The 27,488-nt window shown below is 48.4% G+C and overlaps 1 protein-coding gene across 4 annotated transcripts in view; it reads right to left on the reverse strand.

Moving 5' to 3' along the window:
* Positions 1-27,488, reverse strand: part of ANXA6 (annexin A6) — a 58,641-nt gene that overhangs the window by 29,669 nt on the left and 1,484 nt on the right. For 3 of the 4 annotated variants that reach the window (XM_053567427.1, XM_053567424.1, XM_053567425.1), the window contains exons 2-12: positions 19,403-19,446; positions 11,816-11,906; positions 10,994-11,088; positions 10,363-10,476; positions 9,021-9,111; positions 7,703-7,782; positions 5,871-5,927; positions 4,696-4,789; positions 4,199-4,294; positions 1,826-1,884; positions 362-484 (exon numbers count right to left, since the gene is read on the reverse strand). In XM_053567427.1, the coding sequence (XP_053423402.1) occupies positions 362-484; positions 1,826-1,884; positions 4,199-4,294; positions 4,696-4,789; positions 5,871-5,927; positions 7,703-7,782; positions 9,021-9,111; positions 10,363-10,476; positions 10,994-11,088; positions 11,816-11,906; positions 19,403-19,420 (918 nt within the window). In that variant the 5' untranslated portion in view covers positions 19,421-19,446. Of the gene's footprint in view, positions 1-361; positions 485-1,825; positions 1,885-4,198; positions 4,295-4,695; positions 4,790-5,870; positions 5,928-7,702; positions 7,783-9,020; positions 9,112-10,362; positions 10,477-10,993; positions 11,089-11,815; positions 11,907-16,552; positions 16,642-19,402; positions 19,447-27,488 lie in introns of all 4 variants that reach the window. The other variant, XM_053567428.1, reaches the window with a different exon arrangement.

The following is a 27,488-nucleotide window of genomic DNA, read 5'->3' on the forward strand; positions in this document are numbered from 1 at the left end:
CAAAAGAAAAAAAAATGCCAATGCTACATCTATTCTCTTGACAAAGCCTCCTGGGCTGGATGCCCCAGAGTCACCACCAGTCACCCAATGCAGGGCCCTACAGTCCCTCATTTGTGTGATTCCATGGCCCCTCTTCTTCCATCCTTAGGACAGAGCCCTCATTCTTAGTTCCACTTATGTGCCCTTCATGATCCAGCCCCTGCCTTCCTCTTTAATCCTACCCGATACTTGTCTTTCTATTGAATTTCCTTAAATTACTCAAATGTGTTAAAGACGGGGGCTCCTGCAATTTCTAAGAGATTCTCAGCTTTCCTCCTGCAGTGTTCCCCAAGCCCCGTATCTTGGTAGAAAGCTCTCTGACCTTGATCATGCTGTAGAGAGACTTCTCATACTTGGTCCGGAAGATCTCGCGGATGTCAAGCATGTCCAGCTCGCTCCGGGAGACCATGATGCGGATCAGGGTGTTGTCCCGAGTCCCCAGGCCCTGGAACACAAACAGCTTTGAGAAACAGGGGCTTGAGAGGAGGCTGGAGTGCTGACAGCTCCTGGCTCAGTTGGAAACACTATTTTCATAATAAAAAGTTAAACAGAGAAAGCAGACCTTGCCAGTCCCTTTGAAGCTCTTCATGTACCCCTCTTGCTTTTACAAACCCCTACTGCTCCCTTCACGATCACTTCCCTCCTTGATTCCCTTATAATTTTACCAGAACCTTGTAACTCTAAGCCAGCAGTTCTCAATCTGTGGGTCGTGACCCACAGAAACTGTATTAAAGGCTTGCAACATTAGGAAGGTTGAGAACCACTGCTCTAAGCGATACATTTAGATTTGCATGCTTTGATGGACACTGAGTTGTTTCTAGTTTTTTCCTAATATAGGCAATACTGTCCTGAGCATTCTTACGATGTGTGCCTACAGGCAAACTTCTCTCTAGGGCTGACCTGCCCACGTCACGAAGGCATGCTGGGGGGCAGAGAAGGGCCATCAGTCCATTTTGCCCTTTTGGGTTGACCAGCAGGGACACAAAGGCCTGAGCTCCTGGGTCTTGGGCCTCTGGCCACAAACAATTACATTCATTTATTTCCATGTGCTATGGAAATATCATTAGTTTCTCTGTGTGTCATATGTGTAAAAACCTAGGGAGCACTGGCCTCAGGAACATGCCCAGAGTGGAGTTGCTGGGTCATAAGATGAGCATTATGAGTCTTAGCAGACAATGTGTTTTCCAAAGTGGTCTTACCTATGTGCACTGTATATGAACATGTCGGTTAATTACTATGTTTTTTTTTTTTTTTTTTTTGTAGAGACAGAGTCTTACTTTATGGCCCTCGGTAGAGTGCCGTGGCATCACAGCAACCTCCAACTCCTGGGCTTAAGTGATTGTCTTGCCTCAGCCTCCCAAGTAGCTGGGACTACAGGCGCCCGCCACAACGCCCAGCTATTTTTTGGTTGCAGTTTGGCCGGGGCCGGGTTTGAACCCGTCACCCTCGGTATATGGGGCCGGCGCCTTACCGACTGAGCCACAGGCGCCGCCTTAATCACTATGTTTTAAAAGTTTGGGTTGCTATCCCATGTGGCTGGCTAGATCGGGTGCAGGCTGCCATTGCACCCTCTGATTGAACAGGAGGTAAGGACAGGTATACAGGGGGAAGGGCATATGACCAGGTAAGCAACTGGGCTCTGGAGATCACTGAACAGGGCACCATCCCCAGGGGCAGTCCTGTGGCCCGTGGACTTCAAGGGCCTGCCAAAAATTCCCCATAGTCCTATGTAGGAGGGCAGAGACCCCCCTCCCCCAAGTGCATTCACATGAACCCCACCACACACCTTCATGGCCTTGAAGAGCCTTTCAGCAAAATACTCTGAGGTGCTCCGGATACATTTCACTGTGAAGAGGGAGGAAGAGGTAGATTTATTCTGGCTGCCTCAGAGTGGGGATGGATGGTCTTGCCCCTTCTTTGCTTCTATTCCTTGGGGGCCACGTAGCTCAAACATAGGAAGAACCCTGCCTCCTGATGGCCTAGAGCCCCAGAGCTCCCCAGATGTACCCACTTTTACCCAAATTCAAGGGATAAAGAAACCAGGAGATAAGCCTATTAAAATCTGAGTAGTCTATCTCAAAGACCCTTATCTTTCTTGTCCTTTCTGGTTTCATACACATTGAGGGTAGAGTTTGGGCTGGCAGCAGAAATGCTGTTTCTTTAGATGTATTACACCAGAAGAGAACTGGCATTTGAATCACTTTGGGTGCCACTGAAATAGGGTTGGCAGGGATGGCTCTCAGCAGGAAGATGAGGTGCTACAGCTCTTCCCCAAGAAATACACACATAAAACACACCCCTGGCTCACACATACCGAATCTTAGAATGTTAAGACTTGCAAGGGCCTCTGGGTCTGGCAGTCTATCCTTCCTGCTCCCCGGTAAACAGATGAGGAAACTGAAGCCCCAAGAATAAGTTACTTGTTCCAAGTCAAGAGCAAATTTTGGAGAAACCCTGGGTTCAAACCTTGACTCCATCATTGATTAATTAGCTCCTAGCATCCTCATGTTGAGAGTACCCCCATCTCATTATAAAACTGCCCCTCGAGGCCACGCATGGTGGCTCATGCCTATAATTCTAACACTCCAGGAGGCCAAGACGGGAGAATCGCTTAAGATCAGGAGTTTGAGACTAGCTTGAGCAAGAGTGAGACCCCATCTCCATAGGAAAATAGAAAAAGTAATTGGGTGTGGTGGTACACATCTATAGTCCCAGCTACTCAGGAGGTTGAGGCAGGAGGATTGCTTGGACCCAGAAGTTTGAGGTTGCAGTGAGCTATGATGATGTTACTGCACTTTACCCAGGGCAGTAGAGTGAGACCGTGTCTGAAAAAAAAAAAACGCCCACAAAACTACCCCTTGGCAAGTGATCAGCCTCAGTAGGAGGCCTGTCAAATGGAGATGATGACAGTGGCCACTCCTGAGTCTTTTTTGGAGACAGAGTCTCAGTTTGTCATCCTGGGGTTGAGTGCTGTGGTGTCATCATAGCTCATAGCAACCTCAAAATCATGGGTTCAAGTGATCCTCCTGCCACAGCCTCCTGAGTAGCTGGGACTACAGGTGCATACCACAATGCTCAAAGCTCATAGCCACAAAACTACAGAGAATAGTTTTTCTTTTTTTTTTTTTTTTGAGACAAAGTCTCACTATGTTGCTCTCCGTAGAGTGCTATGGCATCACAGCTCACAGAAAACTCAAATTCTTGGGCTCAAGTGATTCTCTTGCCTCAGACTCCCAAGTAGCTGGGACTACAGGTGCCTGCCACAACACCTGGCTATTTTTTGTTGCAGCTGTCATTGTTGTTTAGCTGGCCCAGGCCAGGATTGAACCCGCCACCCCTTGGTATATGTGGCTGGTGCCATAACCACTGGTGCCCTGTGCTACAGGGGCCGAGCTTTGTTTTTCTATTTTTAGTAGAGATGGAGTTTCACTTTTGCTCAGGCTGTTTTCAAATTCCTGAGCTTAAGTAATCCGCTTGCCTTGGCTTCCCAGAGTACTAGGATTACATGAGCCATGGTGCTGGGCCTCACTCCTGGGTTTTCCTTTTTTTTTTTTTTTTTTTGAGACAGAGTCTCAAGTCGTCACCCTGGGTAGAGTGCCATAGCATCACAGCTCACGGCAACCTCCAAATCTTGAGTTTAAGTGATTCTCTTGCCTCAGCCTCCCAAGTAGCTGGGACTTCAGATGCCCGCCACAATGCCAGGTTATTTTTTGGTTGTATAGTTGTCATCGTTGTTTGGCAGGCCCGGGCTAGATTCGAACCTGCCAGCTCTAGTGTATGTGGCTGGAGCCCTAGCCACTTGAGCTACAGGCCCTGAGCCCTGGGTTTTCATTAAACATTAAGTATAGTGCTTGGCACTTAGTAGATGCTCCCCAAAAGTCCACTATCATGATCATGGTGCTTTTCAACCCCAAGTTCAGTGCTCTTCCTATCCCTCCCACAGTGGAGAAGGGAGTGGGAGGAATCAGTACCTGAGACTCAACTCCTTTGCCTTCCCTGGCCTCAGCCATGCTGCCTGGGCTAGACTCTTAGAAGCCATGGCCCATGAGGTTTTCTCCTTCCCAGTTCCATGCCTTTCAAATTCCCCTTTTCCATTCTTAGCCCCTTGTTTTGGGCCAGTGTCCCTTGATGCCCTTGGGAATGCAATGTCAGGACATACCCACAGCCAGCATTAGCTTCTCAAAGTCCCCGGACAGCTCGCCTCGGATGCTGGCTTCGATAGGCTTTCCTGTCATCTTCAGGTACTCATCAAACACTGAGACAGAGAGATGGGGATGTCTGAGAGTGTCCCTGTAGCACTAAGAAGAAATGGAGACTTCAAAAGCAGAGGGTGCGGTGGCCAGGTCCAACGTGAAACTAACGCTGGTCCTTGGTGGAGGTGGCTGGGCGGTCACCAGGCACCGTGCAGACAAGCTCCATACACTGGTGAGGGACCGCCCCTCACTCTTTAACATGAAGACATGGAAGGGCTGAGCACCCTATTAACGACCTTGGTAAGGGACTACACAAACCACTGTCTAATAAAATCAGGACTAGTTTTGAGTTGGGCATGAGTAGCTATCATGTTCCATTAGTAGTAAAAAAAGAAAAGGAAAAAAGAAAGGAATTCTTGCCATACCCCTAAGGTGGCAGCTGTAGGTCTTCGTTAGAGCTTACCCAACCGAAGATGCTGCTTGCTGCGATTTCCCAAGATGTAAATGAACTGAGCTTCATCTGTTCCCCACTTCAGTTCCCCTGCCTCATACAGATCCTAAAGGGGGAAGAGATGGAACTAAGGAAAGAGGAAATTTCAAGACATAGGATATGCTGGCCAAGCCATTCAAGTGCTGCCTAATCCTGAACCTCTGTATATACCATCATTCATTGCCTAACAAGGAGGACGAGTTCTAAGAAAGGCACCTTGAGGCACTCTCAGCACTGTGAGCATACTTACACACACCTAGATGGTACAGTGCTGCACACCCAGGCTACATGTGTAGCCTACTGCTTCTGGTTATAAACATGTTACTGTACTGACTACTGCAGGCAACTGTGACAAAGTGGAAAGCGAAAAGGCACAGATCATAATCTTACGGGACTGAGGTGTGCCTTCGGAGATGCGGTCTGTTTTGACCGGAACAGTTTTACAGCACATGGATGTACCTGCACACCCTTCTTCCTTTCTTTCTGGAGACACTCCTAGCCCACTCTCAAGGCCCAGGCTGAATGTCCATTTTTTGCTCAAAGCACTTCCTGATGCCTCCCAGGAAGGTGTTCTTTCCCTCCCTCTCTCCCTTTTTTAGGCTCCTATGGCTTTCTGCCTCTTTGATCTCCTATATATGTATTGTAACTCCTTCACACGTCTGTTTACTCACCCCTGCATGGGTTCTCAAGGACAGAGACTGGGTCTTAGCCTACTCTATATCTTCCCCTATAGTGTTACTGGTACACAGTGGATGCTCAAAACATTTGGATCGTGTGGTGTATCGACAGAAGTATTTGTGTGATTAATATATGCCTGACTCCAACACTGCCCATCTTTGTCAGTAATTCCTCAACACTTGGGGGCCTGCCTAACGCATAGTAAGTGTTTTACTTCAATAAATATGAAATAACTGAATGAGTGAATAATGAAAGCTCCAAAATACATCTCACCAAAATATATTACACATGTAATGTACCTTTGAAAGACAACTTAAATCTTTTCTTCAACAAAGCGCTGTATAAATGATGGCTATGACTCGGTTATTGGTAGTATTTGATATAAATGACACCAGCACCAGCCCTTCCCAGGCCCTGCCCCTCCCCTCTCTCAAGGCCCCTTTGTCCACCATGGGGACTTCCTTATTTACCTGGACATCCTGTTGTACCAGGTCCTCACTCACTACATCATCTTCTTCCCTGGTTCCCTGGGCAGAGAGACAAGGGTTATGTGTTTCAAATAACTCAGGGTCTGGAGGAGGAAGGCATGGATGGATGCTGGGGTGGAAATAGGGAAGGCTGAGAAGACCCTGGCAGCGCAGGGGTGTCCAGGGGCAGTGACTGCCACTGGATCAAGAACACAGCACCTATTTTTTGTGGGAATTACAGGGTCGCTCTTGCCAGCCTCTCCTTTCATCCTTGAGGCTGGGACCACACAGGGAAGTCCCAAGAATAATCAGTCTTTCCAGGTGTCCCTGTCCCAGTAAGAAAGTAAGATCCTTGTACTGAGCACACCTCTGAGAATAGGGACAGTTTTGGGATGTGGACAGCTCTTGCTTTCTTGGGACGGGGACACCTGGAAGGTCATGGCATGGCCTACAGCACACCCCAACAATGATTCCACAGAGGTAAAGGGGTCTTCATGTCTGCATTCCATTAGGCATTCCCATACTCAACCCAAATAGTTCATCAATCAGGATTTGGGACTTGGGCCCCCAGATCTGAGCTCACACCTGCAAAGGCACCAACTCCTAGTGCTGCTTCTTTTGTTCTGCTCATGCGCTATGCCTCATCTGATAAGGAAGGCTTAAAAATAGGAAGATACTCAAAAGGGACAGGAGCAAGCCACACTAGGCTCCTTGCTTATGTGGAGAGGGGCCTGCAGGGGGCCTGGCGAGGCCTGTGTCTCCTGGATTGTGCATTTCAGGACTGCAAACTCTTTTGTCCTCTTAGAAGCTGTCAGGCAGAGCTGGGATGCCAACAGTCTGTGTCACACCCCTACTCATTGTTAGATGTTAGGGAGACAACATCCCTCTTCCTGGCATATTCATGCCTCCCAGGATACAGGAGCTCTCTTCTCCAGAACAAGCAGCTTTGAAAATGGGGCCAAGGTCACACTTTCCCACTACTGTTTCTCCTGATAATTCCCCAGCTGGTTAATGTGGAGTGTGCAGAGGAGGAGAAACTGGTATAAAATGGGAAATGGGGGACAGAGGGATGAAGAGAGGAAACAAAGTGGCAGCTTAATTTATATATGAGACTTCATAAAGGTTTTGGTCCTTGGAGCTGGGCTTGACCCCAGCAGCTGTGGTCACAGAGATTCCCACAGGGCCAGCAGATACAGTGTGTGGTGAAGTGGGCGAGGGGACGTGTGCTCCAGCCCCTGCTCACGTTCACGTGGAAAGCAGGCCTGCTGTTGCCTGAACTTTCACTACATCAAAAGAACCCGGAAATCTGGTTTTTGAGCAAAGTTCACGATTTTTAAATGTTTAAATGTTAGTAACGAACTCAAAGTTGTTTTTCTTTCTTTGTTAAACACATTATATGGGAAGACAAAGGAGAAAAATCCATCTTGGTAGAATGAACTTAGGCCTGGACACCAGCCTGCAGCCTCTTCATAGTGCCTTCCCGAAAGACGCCTTGGGTGGGCTGGGAGGAAGCAGCAGGGCTTGGACGTGCAGATGCAAAACAGGCAGCCCCCAATGCCATGGCCCTGCTGGTGTCTTCGGTATGAGCCATGGCTCCAGAAACAGTGGCAGCAGTGGCCCCGAGAGGAAGGGGAAAAGATAGGTGTGGAGAGAGAAAGGAGCTCCTGGGAGAAGACACTCCTGGGCACAAGAAAGGAGCGTGTGCCAAAGGGACATGCTCATCACACAAAAACACCTGTCTGTGCAAAGCAGGAGAAACTGACCAGGACCCCACTCAGGCTCTATACCAGATGAGCCAGATGGAAACCAGAGGACAAAGCAGACAAGGTACCAACCTGGAGCAGGACCACAAGCATCTTCTGGAAGTGGCCAGATGTATCGCCAATGACGTCAGACTCCAGGTCCCGCTCATAGGCTGCAGGAAGGAAGACAAGCTCTAGTCTCATCCCCCAGAGACCTCATGGATCCAGGATAAAGGTCCCTGCTACACCCAAAATGATCAGATATTTGTCACAGATTCCCAAACCCAGCCTATACGACTGCTACGGAAAAAACCACGGTGTATTTTCAGTTTTCAGTGCCAATCGTGACGTGATGAAATGGAATCTGTCCACTTCTCTCTACCTACCCCAACCTGTACCATCCTATTGTGGCCACCACTGTCTCTCCCTTGGGTAGTGGCTACAGCTTTCCAATGCTTCTCTGTGCCTCTACTCTCGTGTCCTCTCCAATCCGCAGTGACAAGAGTGACCACCTTAAAGCCCATACTTGACGGTAATACTCACCAACTTCTCACTGAACTTAGAATAAAACACCATCTCTCTTTTGGCTAGTTTTTTTTTCCCCCCTGTTTTTAGTAGAGACAGGGTCTCGCTCTTGCTCAAGCTGGTCTTGAACTCCCAAGCTCACTCTACCTGTATAATCTCAGACTGGCTGCCAGCCTCACTTTTGCTTCTGGGCCTTTGGTCTTGCCTTTCCCCAGGCTGGAAGGATCTTCTCTTTACTCTTTTGCTTTGTTTTGTTCAGATTTCTTCTTTTGCGATACAGTCTCACTTTCTTGCCCTGGTAGAGTGCCATAGCATCATAGCTCACAGCAACCTCAAAAGTCTTGGGTTCAAATGCTCCTCTTGCCTCAGCCTCCCAAGTAGCTGGGACTACAGAGTCAGATATTTCTTTTTTGGGATAACCTCACTCAATTGCCCTGGCTAGAGTGCTATGGCATCAGAGCTCACAGCGACCTCAAACTCTTGGGTTCAGGGGATCCTCTCGTCTTGGCCTCCTTTTCTTCACTCTTTGTATATTTGTTTCCTGGTTCCCTCCCAAGATAGGTTTTCCCTGACTACAGTCAGAAGCGGTCCTCCCTCATGAAAGTCTGATTCTTATTGTTTCCTTCATAACACTTAGTTGCAATGGGTACTGTTTGTTGTCTGTCTCCCTCATTAACTCATGGGTCTGTAAGGTCTAGAAGGCAGGGACTCTGTGGATTTTAGCTACCATCTTATCCTAAGAACTTAGCACGTGCCCCAACACAGAGCAAATACTTATTATATAGGAGGAAAGAAGGTGGATAGACAGAATCTTGGTGTCCCCACCCCTGCAATCATCCTCATTTTGTATCTGAAGATTTTGAGGGGCCCCTCCCGCCCATCTCACCATCTTTGTATGCTGCCACCAGCTGGTGAACCTGCTCATTGGTCCGGGAAGCCAAGATCTCAATGAGGCATTTCTCATCTGTGCCAATGCCCTGGGAGAAGAGAAGGAGTATGCTGAGTTGAGGGCTGGGAAGGAAGGCCACCAGCCACAGGCTGGGATCCTGGAGTGTCCAGAGCTATGAAACCTCCGGCACGCAGGGGGCTGGTTACCACAGTTCTTAGGTACTGAACAGGACCTGCTGCCCTAAAACTCATAAGGCATAGGTTCTAGTCCTGCCAATGCCAGCAGCTTGCTCTGTGACTTCTGATTATGGAACTTTCTTTGGAGACAGAGTCTCACCCTGTCACCCTGGGTAGAGTGCATGGCATCATAGCTCACAGCAACCTCAAACTCTTGGGCTTGAGCAATCCTCTTGCCTCAGCCTCCCAAGTAGCTGGGACTATAGGCACCTACCACTACATGTGGCTAGTTTTTTTTTTCCCCTGTTTTTAGTAGAGACAGGGTCTCGCTCTTGCTCAAGCTGGTCTTGAACTCCCAAGCTCAAGCAATCCACCCTCCTCGGCCTCTCAGTGCTGAGATTATAGACATGATCCATCATACCCAGCCATGAAACTCTATCTTGTGCCTCAGTTTTCCCAACTGCGAAGTGGAGATGATGTTAGTTGCTCTAGTAAACTCACAGGGAGATTGAGATACTAATAATCTCTCACAGTTTATGAAATAAACTCATGCTTAATAGCTCATTAGAGGGAAAGATTTTAGTACTTTATAAAGTTCCAGACATACTTAAGTGCTTTTTATCTCTCCCTTTTCCTAGAGGGCAACCCTCTAGCTCAACCAGACTGAGATGCTCCTCCTCCTGAACGTACCTCTACAACTTCTCCCACCCCTTTGCCCCAGCTAGTAAAGACTACTAAATCCTATCTTCATTTTGGGACTCAAGCTATATTCTCATCTTTTAAGATGCCCTCTCAAGCCACCCCAGGCTGAGGGTCTGGCGTGCTGACCAGTGTGCCCTTAGCCTATGGTGCACTGGACACAATTTTGCCCCATATGTCTCTATAATCTGCTTCCTCAGGACCATAAACTTCTGGTGTCAGGGTCTGGGCCAAGGGCCCGGTTTATGTGCTCTGCGTTACACTGACATCTGTCCATATCTGTCTGCCTGGAGGAGGTTACAATGCCCCTCTGGGACAGGGTTTTGGCAAACTACCTCTTAAAGCAGAACACATCTGCTGGGTGGTACTTGGGCTCACCAGATGCTTGCTGAAGAATCTGGAATCTTCCCATTAACCACACTCCCATCCCAACATACACACACACACATGTGCACACTTCTTACTGAGATGGCATCTTTAATCTCCTTGGCATCGAAATAGGCAAGTGGTCGCATAAGGCCCACAATCAGTCGTTCAAACTTCCCCATCAGCTCATACTTCAAGTCAGCAATGAGGTCCTGGGGGGCAGGGAAGACAAGGAGATAGAAGAGGAAGGGGAAGCGATTATAATAAGAAGAATTATATTTAATGAACACTTACTCTGGCAGGCTCTGGGCTAAGTAATCTCACAGAATCATCATGCTTGGAGGCATGTACTGTCACCAGTCCTCAGAAATAGGCTCAAAGACATTGGGTAACTTGCCCAAACTCATGCATCTAGCAAATGGATGTGCAGGTTTCAAACCACAGCACTGTGCCTCTTCCCTATCACTGCCTGCTCCTGTGTTTACTGCATGTCTTTCCCACTGTCTGGGATTCCACACAGCTGACACCTCATGGGTCTTATTCACCTGTGCAGCCCCAGCACCTAGCACAAGCCCAGTATACAGCAGGTGCTCTAGATGTACCTGAGGTTGAAGGAGGTCAGCACAGAGGCTGACTTGGAGTGCCAGATGCAGGAAAGAACCTGAATGAGCACAGACGAGTGAGACCATTCCCAGCCCCCACCCCATCTGCCCTCAGTCACATGGTTACCTTGCCGTAGAGGGACTTGTAGCTCTGGCAGATCTCCTGCCTCTGACTGTTGCTCCGGGAGGTGATCAGCTCCAGTATGGCCTCCTTGTCACTGCCTGGTAGAGGGAGGGAATCTGTCACTCCATCCAGCCCACCTCCAGGAAGCCCACCAGGGATGCTTCCTTCCCTGGACATAGCCCTAGCTCCTCCAGTGCTCAGCATAAGCCTTCTGCTCACAGGTGCTGGCGTCAAGGTGGGGGTTTGTAGGGACCGACTAAGCCGCCACTGTCAGGGATCATAACACATATGCTATCCGAGTTCAGAGGGCCTTCAATTCCGCTCTTCACTGTACAAGTAAGGAAACTGAAGCCCAGAGCAGGGCAAAGAACCCACCAAGGTCTCAGGATAAGCCTGGCTTAGAAAACCCAGGTATCCTAACACCCAGTACAGGGTTCTCTCAGCCACAGAACAGAGAGAACATAAGCACTAAAGCCAGAGCAGTTGTCACCCTGAGCCAAGGCAGGGGGAAACATTACCAGGAGGTAACCTACCAAGGAAACTTCAACTGTGCCGATGAAGCACTATTTCTCAAGTTGGGTGGTAGGTCTATGGGTGAAGCTTCTATTATTCTTTATAACTTTTTATTGGTCTGAAACATTTTATTATAAAATTATGAAAAATAATTAAAAGAGGAGCTAAAACAATGAATGAGTATATTTTACCATCTCACCCTGGCCCCACCACCGCAAGGGCTCGGGGCTAAGCCCCATGTTTGGAGAATGCCCCCAACCTTCCCTGAAGCCTACTTTCTGCAGGCCCTTCTCTCAGAGGCCTGGCGCTCACCTAAGCCCTTCATGGCGGTGTACAGAGCCTCAGCATCCTGGTTGGGGTCGAAGTTTGGGAAGTCATGAATGGAACCCCGGTACTTGGCACCCTGTGGAGAGGAAAGCAGTGAGTGAGCTGCTGACCCTGGACCTAGACCAAGCTCCCATCCCCAACCTCAGGTTAGACATCTACTCTGGTCCAAACTGAGCTCCCTCCTCTCACACAATTGGGTGCTAACTACATAAACCCTGCATAAGGGCACGGATGATTCTCCACACCACCTGCTGCAACTTGCCTGAATGACAGTGACCTATCCCCAAGGAAGTGTGGCTTGGTCAAGGCCCACAGCCCTGAACCACCTTCCAAGGGGCCCAGCAGAGGGTAAAAAAAATCCTGGCTGAGTGTGGGGGAGGGAAATGATCCCTGCAGGGGTAACCAGAGTCCCTCATGTTTTTACAGTACTTTACAGTTTACAAAGCCCTTTCACCTTCATTAATGTGATTAGTTTAGCTATTTGCAGAAGTATGTAAGATTATCTCCATCATGAGATGAAGAAGTCAAGTTCAAAGAAGGAAAACCACTTTCCTAGACCTCCTCCTCTGCTCTCTAGCTCCAGAAACCCTGCCTCTACCAGCTATTGAGGTGCTATTGAGGAGCTATTAAGCCAGAGGTGCCTATAGCCACACTTGGTTCAATGCCAAGAAGAGATGCTGCCCCTCTTGGCCCAGTAAACTGAGCTGTGAACTGGCATCTGAGGATGAGCTGGCCTGGACCTTGTAGGAAGGAAAGAAGGAGCAGAGAGCCAGGGGATCTTAGACATTGACCTGAACCTGAATACACAATGGGGCTGGTTCACAGGGAAGTCAGATGTGGGTCAGCTTTGTAGGACTGAGAAGTATGGGATCTGGGATAGCAGCCGAGAGCTGGTGGAGCTGAGTATGCCAGAGCCTGTCACTGAGCACACAGCACAGTGGAAGGCATTTTACCTGTGCCAGGCCTGAAGCCAAGGAGTAAAGATTTGGGGAGAAAGGAGACCAGAAGCCTGCGTTTCATGACCTCCTGGCCCAGTGGCAGAGAGAGAGGAGCACACACATTACCATAGACCTTGTAATAAATATCCTAATTACCATAAAGCTTGTAATAAACACTCTAACAGAAGCAAGGTAATGTGGGAAAATAGTGGTAGCTGATTTCAATTAGGGGGAAACCAAGAAAGAGGTCATACAGGAAGGAGTTGGGGGTGGCTCACATCAGCTGTGTCTTGAAGGAGAAGTGGACAGGCAGAGTGAGCCCTTGGCTGTCTCCTACACCCCCAAGTCCCTACACTGCAGGACCCTGGCCAGGCATCTGAATGCTCTTTGGATTATGTCTGCAGAGGCTGGTTCCTCTGAGGTATGCATGTGTGGGCATAGAGTTGCTATTTAAAGCTCTGATAAGGGCAGGTGACCAGAAAAGGATCCAGCCCTCTTCCCACCACCCATGAATTCTCTGCAACCTGATCACACCTCTGGGCAGAGAAGGAGAGTTAACACATGCCAAATACCTAGACCAGGGTGTCTTGCAAGGAGCTCGGTGAGCACAGGATGGGGTTCTACTGGCAGAGCTCCCCTTGGCCTTCCTTTAGACTTCAGGGTCTGGAGCTCGAGAAATCCCTAGGCAGGCAGTGGATCCGGAGACCCGAGGGCAGGTACAGACACATACCCTGCATGCTGCACAGAGCCTGACCAAAGGAAGGACGCAAGTATCTATCCCATGAATAAATGAACAAGACAGGACAACTGGTGTCCTTCAGGTATTTCACTTCCAAACCCTTCAGTCTTTCTCCCTGGACATACTTAGTGCAGCAATATCAAAAAACTAGTGCAGACAAAGACTCTCTTCTGGGATGGATGGAAAAATAAGAGGGCAAAGAGGCTCAGAAATATTGCTTTGCAAGGGTCCTTAAAGACCCCTCAGTTCAGTGCTCACTCAGTTCTTCACTCCACAGTGGACAGGGACGATGGCATGAAAGAGACAAGTAAGTCTGCCTAAAAAGAACTACAGAGCCCCAGAGATACACAGGCTCGGCACAGAAGCTGAAGGGACTGGGCTGCATGGTCCAGGCTCTAGGATGGAGAACACTGAAGGGGAAGGCTGTGGAGGGAGCCCTCCTGGCCAGGGAATCCTAACAATGCTATCCCCAGTGCCGAGCCTCCTGGGCCCAGCATGGAAATAATAAGCTGTGAAAGATGCCACTAGGGGCAGGTCCTCCAATGTCTGCCTGGGCCCTTTGCAGGTAGCCTGTGGCCATGCTCCACAGCTGCTTTTCTCTCCACCTGTCTGAGTCAACCTGTCCTAACCAGCACTAGTCTCCAATCCACTCCTCCAGTTGTAGAGCATCTCCTAGTTCACTTGGAATAATGGAGGGACTGTACCCTTGAAAAGCATATGCTGATAACTAAATGAGCGGGAGCATCCAAACTTTTTTTCATCTGCCACACACTGGAAGAAGATGAGTTGTCTTGGGCCACACATTAAATACACAAACACTAATGAAAGCTGACTACCAAAAATAGGTCTACGCATACTTTTTGTGATATCCCACAACACAGACGAGCAAAACACGAAATCAGCAGACTGTCTGAGGGCTGCAGGTCGGATATCCCTGCGAGGAAAGTTGGGTTTAGTATTACCACCTGTGCCCCAGAAGACCCAAAACAGAGAGGGTCGGTGACATATCAAGATCACAGAGCAGGTCAAGCTCAGTGGCTCACCCCTATAATCCTAGCACTCTGGGAGGCTGAGATGGTAGATTGCTTGAGCATAGGAGTTTGAGACCAGCCTGAGCAAGAGTGAGACTCTGTGTCTACTGAAAATAGAAAAACTAGCTGGGAGTAGTGGTGGGTGCCTGTAATACCAGCTACTGGGGAGGCTGAGGCAGGAGGATCGCTTAAGCCCTGGAATTTGAGGCTGTATTAAGCTATGATGATGCTACTGCACTCTAGCCTGGCCAACAGAGTAAGACCTTGTCTACAGAAAAAAACCTAAGGGGCGCTCCCCAGGGCTGCACATGTTGCTCGGAGGCCAGTCATCCCTCTAAAAAAGAAAAACAAAACAAAAAACACTACACAGCAAGTCAGGAGCCCAGCTGGGAAGGGAATCTGAGGTTCTTTCTAGCAGACCATCTTGGTGGGGTGAAGATGAGAAGGGTCAACCATCACACACATGGCTCAGGGCTTCTTCCCTGGCCAATGATGTCCACCTGCCATCTGCCTGCCCCTCTTCTTGAATACCAAAGCACCAGAGTTACCTCACTGCACCCTTCACCTCCTCTGTTGGGACTAACTCTTGTCAGGTAGGCCCCTTTCTTCTCTGTGCCATTCTGACCCTGTTTTCAAGGCTGTAAAGAGGCTGTCCAAACCATGAGATCCTAGGTGCTTCCCACACTTAGAAAATCATACGTGCAGGGCAGCTACAAGCACCCTCCATTCATTAATTCATTCATTCAATCAATCAACCAACCAAGCAATATTTACTGAGTGCTAGGACCAGGGACCACTAAGAATTCATAGTCTGGCAGAGGAGATACATTTCAACTATAACATAGTCTGGTAGGTATTATGGCAAGGGTAACACAGGAGCCAGAAAGAGATACTTCCTTCAGAAAGTTCTGTAAGAGAAGGGACCATGTCTGTCTTGCTCACTGCGGCATCCAACATCTAGCAAGGGCCTGAGCAACTAGATACTCAGTATTTGTTCCATAAATGGGTGGATGAATAAATGTGAACATAAACTGAGCAGATCAGAGAAGACTTCCTGGAGGTGACATCTAGGCAAGTCCTAAAGGATGAGTGACAGTTGGTCCCAAGGGGTGCAAGAGGAGGACAAAGGTGATGAGGAAGGAAGCAGCACAGAGGAAACGCAAGACATGGGCCTGGAGAGAAGTGAGGAGAGCTCAGGAAAGCAGGCCAGACCCTTTGGCACTCAGGCCAGATGCCCAGAGTTCCTGAGACCATCCACTGCGATGGGGAAGGCAAAGAGATGAGGCTGGAGCATGACAGATAGGGATTAGACAGATTCCTGAACTCCTGGGGAGGGCAGCTCTAGCTGCAGTGGTTGTCCTAGGCATACCACCTAAGTCAGGACCTGGGCATAGTGAGGCATTGGTTTTCTTACTCAGTCAACAGAGTTGCCTGTTTATAACCCTGTCCCCAGTGTTTGGCATTTTTAACTAGGTCGAACCATATAGCTTGCCTTTTATGTAAATCAAAAGCAATCAAATAGCAGTAGGTTTTAGGTGGGATCTAGAAGACATTTTTTCTTTTGGTAGAGACAGAGTCTCACTTTATTGTCCTCGGTAGAGTGCCGTGCCGTCACACAGCTCACAGCAACCTCCACTTCCTGGGCTTAGGTGATTCTCCTGCCTCAGCCACCCAAGTAGCTTGGACTATAGGCGCACGCCACAATGACCGGCTATTTTTTTGTTGCAGTTCGGCCGGCTTTTTGTTGCAGTTCAGCCAGGGCGAGTTTGAACCCGCCACCCTCGGTATATGGGGCCAGCGCCCTACTCAATGAGCCACAGGTGCCGCCTAGGATCTAGAAGCCTTTTTAACTTGTCTGCTGGGATGGGGATGTGCGGGTACCAAGACTCTTCAGAGCTCACAGACAGATGCCCAGAGTTGCTAAGATCACGGGACTATATGCTGCCAGGAGGGCACACGGAGAAGATGGAAGCATGTCGTGAGGACCGGAGCAGATGGACTGCCCCTTTCTTACTGTTACTCCTCCAGGCCCTCCCTCCTCCACTGGGCATAGTGTGGGTGGTTGCAACAGCGTCTGGAGTTGACAGAAGATGAGGCAATTCCCTGTGGGGGAAAGGATGTCTAATGACATACATACACAGGGCTTGACCTCGGAGACAAGCTTTTTGAAGAGCAAGGTTGGTCTTTATTACACAAGTATAATAAAATCAATTAGTTATCCTGGGACCCCACAGGACCATAGCCACAAGAAGCAGGGGTAAGGGGCTTTGCACTGGTCACATGCAGAGACAGAGACAGGCCCCCAAATCATCTGGGCATGGCTTTCCCACTGTTAATCATTCTCATACCAACTTTGTGCATTTTGCCTTTCTGAGTGCCCCTGTGTTTCTGCACCGGTTTTTCCTCACCCTGACTGCCTGTCCTACCTCTGGCAGATATGTTCCTGGCTATGGTACCTGGGCAGGGAGAGCAGAGAAGGGACTTTCCACCCTGAAATATTCAGCAGGCCCTGCTGCCAGCTGGTGAGCAGCCCGGGCCCTGGGGCTCTGTGGGCCTGGGCCCCATCCAGGCCACTCCTGGAGCAGGAGTTCCAGTGGCATCTCAGGAGCAGAAGTGACATCCTCCAGAGAGATGGCTGCCTGGCTGGACCCCAGCTAAGAGTTGCCTTGACCGACCTGACCCAGGCCTCACCTCCACAGCTCCCAGAGTCCTGCACATGAGATCTGCCTCTCTTGCTCTGTCCTCAAGGTGTCATCATGTTCATTATCACATTCAAGCCCAGACATTGCTAAGAAACTGAGGCCACTATGCCATGTCTCCTGGCACCCTCTATGACACCACACTAATTCTTTAAGTCTTTGGGCCACATGTTCCCATCTCCTAGAAGGACAGATAGGGAGAATGGCACAATATTGTAGTAGTAGGAGCTGGGGGTGACTGGACCAGAGAAGAGTGAACAGTCTACTGTGTGTGCACGAGTACACGTGTGTGTGTGTGTGTGTGTGTGTGTGTGTCGGCGGTGGGTGGCACCAGAAGATGAGCTAATAATTAGAAGCAACAGCCATGGACTTCAGCCCACAGGAAGGGAGACCTTTCTCACACTTCTCTAGTATTGTCTCCTATAACCTCCTCTGCTCCCCCAAACCACTGCGCACCAAGCGTACTAAATTACTCTCACTGCCGGCTCTCACTTTTCCCCTCTGCTCTTCTGTTCCAGCCATTCCCACTATTCTCAGTCCCCTTGTTCTTTCCCTGAGTGGCTCTCTTTAGGCAGCTTTTCCTGTCCCCTCAACCTGGATGGGGCACCCCTTTTGATGTCTTCAGAGCTCCTTTACTGCCCCCATCAGAGCACTATGCACAGGGGATGCCAATTCACCCCATGGGAAGAGATCCCTAGATCCCTGCCACTCCAGAGCTTGCTTAGGGGAGATCTGCTGGCCTCTGGTCCATGGCAACAAGAAATCACAGGTCAGCCAGGCATGACTCAAGAACACTGGAGTCCAAAGGCCTGCACCCTAAGGTCCTAGCCTTTCTGATCTCCCAGGGCCTGACCTGTCCACGTGGATCATCCAGAATCCTGAAATTCCAATGCCTTTCAGGAAGTGGCTCTAGGATGACCACGTGTGAGAAAATGGGGAACAGCAAAAGTTCCACCTTGGATTTTCACCCATAACCACTACCACTCTCTCCTCCTGATCAGAAAGGCCACTTGCAAAGCACACTCCTCAGTGGCTGATGTGGAGGCCAAAGCTCGGACAGTTTTGAGGGTTGAGATCCTACATCCTACAACATACTGTGCTCCTCAAAAACTGTGACGATCCTTTAGGCCCAGGTTCATTGGGTGGCAAGTCACGGAGTCAAGCATGAAGTTAATTGTCATTGAACTCAACCACCCTGTAAGGGGAAAATGAGGGCCAACCACCCTGTAAGGGGAAAATGAGGGCCAAAAGTACTAGATCCTGTAGTACTTTTTATGGCCTGTAGTTCTGGGTTTGCAGTAGACACAAAAGGGGACAAGTCAGGTGTCCCTCAGTTTTATTGTCCCCTTTGGATCCCATCATGACACTGACCATGCCTCCTTCTCTTAGGCCAGCCAACAGGGAGCACTCTTGGGCTCACCCTGACAGAGTTACTCCTAGTTCTGACCACAGACTGAGCCCAATCTTTGCCACATAAGACCAAGAGCTCTGATGTCTCTGGAAGAGTAGTCAGACAGCATGAAAGATAGAGGTTAGAGTCTCCCAAGCTAGGAGAATTAATCCCAAATTGGTGTGACAGGAAACATTTCCATCTCCAGAGCAAAGAGGATCCTTTTGTGCCTGTCCAGTATCCATCTCCCTTCCTGGGAACCACTTGGGCCATGCAGTTCAGGTGGGCCCCGCTCTCCCTCCTGGGTCCAAGAGAGGGCTGGTTACCCAGGCCCAGCCAATAACAACCAAACCTGGGATGTACCCTGGAATCAGTATGTGGCCAAGACAGTGGAATGGAAGCCTGGAGCTGCTGGTGGCTTGCGTGTCAAGGCAAGGATAGTTCTAAGAATGAAGCCAGCAGAGGAAGCTCAGATCACAGACACAAATCCCAACACTATCACTTGGGCTCCCGGATCCACCCAGACCTGAAGTCTTGGGCTTCTTAGTTACATTAGCCAATATTCATCCTTTTCTGCTTAGAATATTATGCGTTGTCACTCGTGTCCTGTATCTGAAGAGCTATGACTGGTAACAGGAACAAGTAAAGCCTAAGAACCTTTCCTGCTCCTTCAAGGTGATGGTACCAGGGGTCTCTGCTATGGATCTAGTGACTGCAGGGTATCCCAGCCCCAGGGAAGGTCGAGCACACCCTTTGGGAAATAGGGTCCTCTTACCTGTGCTAGTTTGGCCATGGTCTCAGGTTCTGCAGCAGAATCCACTGTGGAGAATAAAGACATCCATGAGAATTCCCACACTCTGTTCGTCTTTGTTTCCCTCCCCAGATTTCCTCACCCTGATGGTTTCTGTTTTCCAAGGCCAATGGACAGATTGGCGGGTGTCCAGACATTCACACACTTGGAGCAGAGAGGGAGGGTGGGCATGACCTCTGACCTACCACTGACTGCCTGACTCCAGGCTGTGCAGGGTGTGTGTCCCAACAGTGCCTGTGATTCTTCCGGGCATCAGATCCTCTTTTGTGTAAAGGAGGAAACTGAGGCCAGGGTATTACAATGTATGATCCAAGGTCATAGAGCTTAGAAGTAAATTCAACAATTCCAGATGCCAGAGTCCATACTATCCGCACTTCCTGTGCCCTCTTCCCAAGTCAACAAGAATGGGTTTGGAAACTCACAGGTCTGCAGCAGAGACTTGGGGGCTCCCCACCACCTGCTGTACCCTGAAGGGCTATTGCTCCCGTGGAAGTCAGTGAGCATGTATTCAGCATCTACTCTAAGCCAGGAGCTGTTCTAAGCATAGGGGACAAAGAAGTATGAAAGAGATTTTAAAAACAAAGCTTTTCTGGAGCTTACACTCTAATAGGGTAGAATAACAAATGCATAAGTTCGGCTGAGATACGAACTAAGGAGAAAAGAAAAGGCTTGGTCAGAGAGTGATAAGGGGTAAAGTCCCAAGAAGAGGGGTCAGAGTGTCTCATGAATGCAGCTGGGGGCAGTGGGAGTGAGGAACCACCATAGAGCCCAGAGTGGCTGATGTAGTGGCAGGGAATGGGGGGCAGGGGATGGTAGGATATACAGTCAGGGGGCCAGCACCTGAGGCCCCTGTGAAGACTAGCTTTCTCTCTGGTGGGACAAGGCCTTTGTGGGGGATTTGAATACACAGGACACATGATCTCATTGAAAATGGATAAGGCACATGGGGGAGGGGTCAGGAAACAGTGAAGGAACAGGGTATATTACCTAAAAATAAGTGAAGAAAAGATGTAAGTGACTTGGAAAGGAGAAGAGGAGGTGGTGGGAGCTGCGCTAATGAGCACTCTCAGCAGGAAGGCAGAATCAATCAAGCAATCTTAGGATAAGGAGAGGAGAAAAAGAGGACCAGTGCGTTCCACTGCATAATTTGATCTCTTTAATTTTACCTATGTATTGCTTTTAAAAAGTAAAAATAGCCAACTCAATCGGGCTTACTTAATGAGACCCGACAGGGAACAGAACTAGAAAGGTAGAAACCTTGGAGACATTCCAGTTCTCCATATACTCCCCACTTCCCCCCAAACTTACAAGAAAGCTTAGAAAAACCAGCCCCTGACCTCACTCCATAGTCTGCCCTCACTTTGGGACACCAGAGTCAGCGTGACACCAAACACATTTTGCAGCCAGACAGACCTGGATTCAAATGCTTGTTTTATCACTTATCAACTATGTGATCATGGGCTGATTGCTCATTTCTGAGTTCAAAGTTTCAAGCGCAAAACCGTTGCTTTCGCTTTCCTGCCTGTTGGAGGTTGAATCATAAACTATATCAAAGGCAGAGCGTAAGAGGCCAACACCAGGTATATTCTCAGGTGGCATTTGCTTTACGGCTGGGAAGTTGAGGACAGGGCCTTTGAAGCATTTGCCCATGTATTCCCATTGCCTGATTCTAAGTCCCCCAGACTGCATTCAGCGGAGGACAGACATGAGATGGGGTTAGGAGTGCAGGGCAGAAGACAGATCTGCCTGCAAAAGAAGCCCAGCTCAGCTCAGCTCAAGGAAACCCTGCTGTTTCTCTGGCAACCAGGGACCCCTGGGTACAATGTGCAGCTCTCACCAGGAAATGGGAACGGCACCCCCACCACCACCAGGGTGTGTGTCCCTGGGGCAGGGAGCCCACATCTACCCCAAGATTGGGCTGGAGGCCAGGTCTGGGTTTCCCAGGCCTAAGGAACAGTAGGGACAGGTGGAGAGGGAACCCTAAGGCTACCCTGCTTCCCCGAAAATAAGACATCCTCCAAAAATAAGACCTAGTGCATCTTTGGGAACACACCTTAAAATAAAACACTGTCTTATTTTCGAGGAAACAGGGTAGCAGAAACAGGGACTGCATGAGGGACAGGAAGTCACTTGACATATGGGAGGGAGGGCTGAGGCCTGTCACCTGCACCTACAGCCTTGAGGCATTTTCTTTTGGCCTCCTTACTGGAAACTTTTGCTGCTGGCTGCAGCTCAGGCCCATCTGGACAAGAGCCCCTTTCCAAAGAGAAGACAGCTCAAAGCAGGGACTTCCAAGCCTTTGGGAAAATACTCTGAGCTCTGAGAGCAGTTTCTGTGTGCCTTATGGGTGCATACATCTCATGTGTATCTAAAGAGCAAGATCCTTCCAGAACTACGTGTTCAGATTGAAGTTTGAAGGGCCAATCTGCCTGCTACTACTAATAGCCTCTCTGAGGGTTCAGGGAAGCTCTAAAGCTAATCACAGATGTGCCATTTACCCAGGCACATCTTAATGAGGGCCTCTGGTCCCTTCCGGAGCAACCAGACCATACTGCCTAAATTGGCTGAGTGTCTTATATGTGATGTTTCAGAATCCTAGAGGGGCTGCTAGCAAACACTACTCGGAGCCTCTCTTTTTCTAGATGGGGTAAGGGCACCTCAGGGAGAGAAATGGACTTGCCAGTGCCCAGACAGCAGCCAACAGCTCTGCCTTGTAGGCTCCAGTCTTAAGAAGCCCACATAGCCATGGGCCATGGCTATGATGGGACATCAGGAAGACGCCAAAGAACGAGACCCAGATTCTGGTTCCCAGTTTATTCCCTCTGTAACCTCAGACAAACCAGGTTCCCTCTCTGGGCATTAGTTTCTTCATCTGTAAAATGGGATCAATACATCACTCCTTCTTTGAGAAGATCCAGAGCGATGCGAGAGGCTTTTAGAGATTTCAGCCAGGGATTTTCACAGCAGACTACCAGTTCCCCAGGCCACAGGATTCCACCCATGTCTACCATCAGTATGCAACTTCTGCTATCTTGACTGAAAAGCTATTCATGACTGGCAAACACGGGCCTTCCAGACCTGCGCCTCTCTCCCCCAGGAATCCTGAATCCCTTCTGACCTGGATAAGTTTCAGTGAGGGCTCATCACAACCGATCCTTCCAGAAACCCATCTAAGGGTGGCTTTGAGCTGCTGTAGACACCCCTGGCCTCAGTCTTTGGGCCTGCAATCAATCACATTTCTTTCCTTCCCCTTTGAGAGCTCCCAGCTGACTGTAGGAAGAACAGCTCACTGTTGCCCAGTGAGAGAGCTGGACAGGGCAAGCATCTTGTCTAAGTCATGTGAGGGCAAAGGCTTTGTCCCTCAGTTGTTTGCCATTTAGGTAAATTACTTAAACTGAATCTCAATTTTCATACCTGCAAAATGCAAATAGAAATACCTTCTGGGGGCAGCGCCTGTGGCTCAAAGGAGTAGGGCGCTGGCCCCATATGCCAGAGGTGGCGGTTTCAAACCCAGCCCTGGCCAAAAACTGCAAAAAAAAAAAAAAATACCTACTGGTACTGAGAAATAAATGATATAACACAAGAAAAGTACTTAGCACAGTGCATAGAACACAGTAAGGCTCAATACATGGTAGCTTTTATTATAAGCTCAAACATTTACAAAGGAGGCAGCATGGTGTTGTAATAAATCCTGGTTTTGAGGTCAAGCCTGGAGTTCAAGTCTTAACACTGCAAATTGCTAGCATAGGCCCTTGCATGAGTTATATAATTTCTCCCTGCCTCAGTTTCTTCATCTCTGAAATTATAATCTTATAGTTTTTGTGAAAATTCAATGAAGTAAGGCAGGTAAAATACTTAGCATGGTCAGGTACAATTAAATGTTTAATAAATAAATGGTGATTTCTGTTATCACAATCATCATTCTTAGAACAGTGGTCTCCAAAGGGGGGTATGATAATCTACTGGGATGCAAAACAAGAATAATACAGCTTTCCAAATGTTTTTATCTGGTCCTTTTCTGTTCCACTGTTGGTGATCGTTATACGGACATAAAATTAAAGACACATATTAGGGGTTTAGGCTGAGAATCTGGATTCAATGGAACATGAATTGGGAGCATGCAAGAAAGAACAGTAACACCACAATAAGAAAGAGTATTTCTGTTTCAAAAGGTCTTTGGAGTAGTACAGTAGTCTATTGGGGGATGTTGAGCATAAGGGGGTGAAACCAGGCCTAAGGAGAAGGTGATTTAAGAAAATCAAGAAATAACCTGGAAGAGCATAACAAAATCACCCAGACCTCTGTCTCAGAGGCGTGCCTATGTGCTACACTTGAGCCACGTGACTCCTTTGCTCACACGTGTCCAATGGTGGCCCTCAGTACTGCCCGGCTATCTCAGCCTTCAGGCCCTTGGTTTACCTTCCTAACTTCTCTGCTCCCCCTTCCCTCTTCTTCACCCTTTCCCCTGCTAAACCAGGAATACCTTCCACTAGCATGTTTTATCTAGCCTTCTAGAATCTAGACCATTAATAAATACAACCTGGGGAGTTTTTCAAAATTACCAAAGCATAAGGTCAACCCCCAGAGATTCTGACTCAACTGTTTGGGGGTGAATCCTGGGCTTTGGTAATTTCTAAAAATGTTCTCAGGTGATTCTAAGGCACAAAGAGGCTAAGAACCACTGTTTTCTTCTGAATTCAAATGCCACCTCTTCTAAGAAGTCAGGTGGGATTTCTCCCTCCTTTGAATCCCCACAGTGCTCTGAAACCTCCCTCATCTGACTGGGTTTGGTCAACCTTTGTGGATTTATGATTGATTTCTCCCTCAGATGCAGACTGCTAGCCTCCAGGCCAGGGGTAGGGAACAGGTGGCTTCAAGTCCACATGTGGCCCTCCAAATCCCCAAATGCAGCCCTGAAGCCAAACTTCACTGAACAAATCTCTTTATTAAAAGGATGTGTTCTGGAAAATTTGGAGTCAGTCAAAAGGCCACACTCAACGATGCAGAAGGCCACATGTGGCCCCAAGATATTGCAGCAAAATACTAACATGTACCTGTGCTGGGGAACCTGCAGCCTTGGGATTCTAGTCTTTCACTGAGCCATTTTATAGCTCAGTAAGTTGCAGATAATTGACAGTAACACGAAGTAATTCTAATACATGCTCATTCTGTCCTACCTGGTAAAGGTCCAATTGATTTCCCACTCTTGCAGGTAGAAAAACCAGTTTTGCCTCTAATTGAAAATTCCTTTCAATGTACAAGTGTTACTGATATTCTTTCGAGCTGGTTATAACATCTGCTTGGTGTGTCATTGATTAAAGACATCATCCCCTTTTAGAACATGTGCTAAAATAAAATCTTTAGCACATGTTCATTATTATATGAATCAGGATTCCACCCTTTTTCTTTTTTTTTGAAAATTACTGTATGTGTCTCTTTGCTGCACCCCCTACAACAGGTATTGGATCTTAAGGATTGCTGGCTAAAATGTACGTGGTGGCTTTCATGCTTTCTTTAGTGACCTCATTGAAAAAAAAAATCACACAATAAATGAGCCATCTAGCCTTGTGGATTTCAAACTGTGCTCTACTCCTTATTCTATGGCCAGGAGAAGAACTAGAGGTTAGGGTTAGTTCAAAGTCATAAAATTAAAAAAGAAAAAATTCAGTTATTAAGCAGAGATTCACTGTTCAAAAAATATTTACTAAGCAGCTCCTGCAAACTAGGCCCACTGGGAGGAGTTGGAGGTACAATCGAAAATGAGACAGAGGAGGCTCCTGCCCCCATGCAGCTGGTCTAATATAGCATTCTACAGAATTTTATTTAATGGCATAAAACCTGTAACAAAAGAAAAACCCAGAGCATTTACCATGATACACAGAAATATACTTTTTTTCCTTAACCATATCCTGCATGAATATACTTTTTAGGCTGGGCATGGTGGCTCACCTGGGAGGCCGAGACGGGAGGATTGCTTTAGCTCAGGAGTTTGAGACCAATCTGAGCAAGAGTGAGATCCCATCTCTGCTAAAAATAGAAAAATTAGCAGGGCACCTAAAGTCCCATTTACTTGGGAGGCTGAGACAGGAGGATCACTTAAACCCAGGAGTTTGAGGTTGCTGTGACCTAGGCTGATGCCATCACACTCTAATCTGGGCAACAGAGTGAGACTCTGCTCAGACAAAAAAAAAAAAAAAGAAAAGAAAAGAAATATAAATAATTGGAGGTCTAACAATTTCTTCCTGTACCCCAGAAAATCACCTTCAGTGCGTCCCACTTTGTAAGGTGTTTGTACTCCACTTTGGAAGCCTATAACATCTAGGTTCTTCCTTCCTTTCCCTCTCAACCCACAGGCAGACACCCAAGCCCAGTTCTATCACTCTCCAGAAGCCTCAACTCTGAAACCAGGGTAAATGCCATCCCTGGCCCTTTGCCTGGGCATACCCTCCCAGCTCAAGGCACTCAGGTTTCTTAGAGAGCAATGTCTTTCCCTCTTCTGACCCAGAGCCACTGATCTAGGCTGGACAAGGCCCCAGAGGATCATCTGTCTGTCCCGGAAGTGGAACTGGGCTGGCCTGGGTTTGAATCCTCAGGTTACTTTTGTGAGAGGCAGCAAAATGTAGTGTCTCACAGTACAGACGCTGAAGCCAGACTGCCTGAGAGTGAAGCCTGAGGGTGCTATTTAGGAGCTGTGTGGCCTTGGGCAAGAATTTAACCTCTCTGTGCCTACTTCATACGAAAAATGGGGATAACCATATATCTACCTCATAGAAGTTATGGTAATGGTGAAAAGAATGAAGACAAGTCTAGTGCTTAGAAAAGGACCTGACACAAAGGAAGCACTATACTGTATGAGTTTTTGTAATAAGTTTCCACATCTGCAAAATGGGCACAATAACAGCATCCAACATAGTGTTCAGCCAGGGCCTGGTAAATTGTAAGGGTTCAATAAATAAAAGTGCTTACTGTTTTATTGCCATTCTTTAAGGAGCACTAAGATATTCGTTTTACACAAGAGGAAACCAAGGCTCAGGTCACCTGCCTTCCCAATCACCACCCCCTTCTGAGATTACAACAGCAGCACTTCCTTCTCTGTAAATCACACTCTACAGTTTACGAGGCACTTTCACATCTGCCTCTTCACCTCACGAAGACATCCGTCTCATCCTCCTTTTACAGATGGGGGAATCTGAGGCTCAAGGAGCCCATGGACAGTCATTTCTCCACAGTCAGTCTCTGTAGGGGCTTCTCAGTCCCAAGAGGAAAGGGGATGTAGTTGGAGTCCAAGCAAAGATTATAAATGAAAAGATCACTCCCTACTTCCTCTCCTCTATTGGTGGGGGGGGGGGGCATGCATGCTCAGAAATCACAGTAGAGACCACATCCTGTGCTTTGTCCCCTCCCAGGAAGTATCTTGGAGAGGATGGGTGAGGAGAGGCTGGTGACTTCACTGGGCCTCCCCAGAAAGTTCTAGAAGAGCCGTCCAGATCCAACCCATCTCACCAGTGGGATGCCCTGAGCACATGCCTTCTTCATTTGGAGTGGAAGAAACCAAGGCTCAGAGGGGTAATAGGTGTGCCCAGGGCACCTAGCTGGTTAGGGGCGAGGTAGAGGTTGGGACTGGGGCTGGAGCCTGGTGGCCCAGGGCTCTCCTTGGATTCTGCACTGCAGATGTTCTAGACATTGGCAGCTACCCTGCACTGCAGTCTCCCCTCCTCATCCCAGGAAATCAACCCCACAAAGCCAGGCCCCAGGTTTCTCCGGGTAGCCCTCCTGTCTGCACACTCACATCCAATTCTGCCCCAGCAATAGCTGTGGCCCTTACGTAGAAACCGACAATATTCTGAATCCCAGCAGATACCCTTGGGAACAAAGGGTAGAAGGCAAAGAAAAATGGATGAGTGACTGTCACAGCTGCAGAGGGGGATGAAAGTCTCTGCCTCCCGCCCTACCCAGCCCCACCCAACTCCCAGAATCCTAAATCTTAGAACAGCAGCGGAATCATAGAACACCCGCACCGGAAGTGCCAGCCAGTTTAGCAGACTTTGCT

The sequence above is a fragment of the Nycticebus coucang genome, chromosome 17 (assembly GCF_027406575.1).
Source record: "Nycticebus coucang isolate mNycCou1 chromosome 17, mNycCou1.pri, whole genome shotgun sequence".
NCBI lineage: Eukaryota > Metazoa > Chordata > Mammalia > Primates > Lorisidae > Nycticebus > Nycticebus coucang.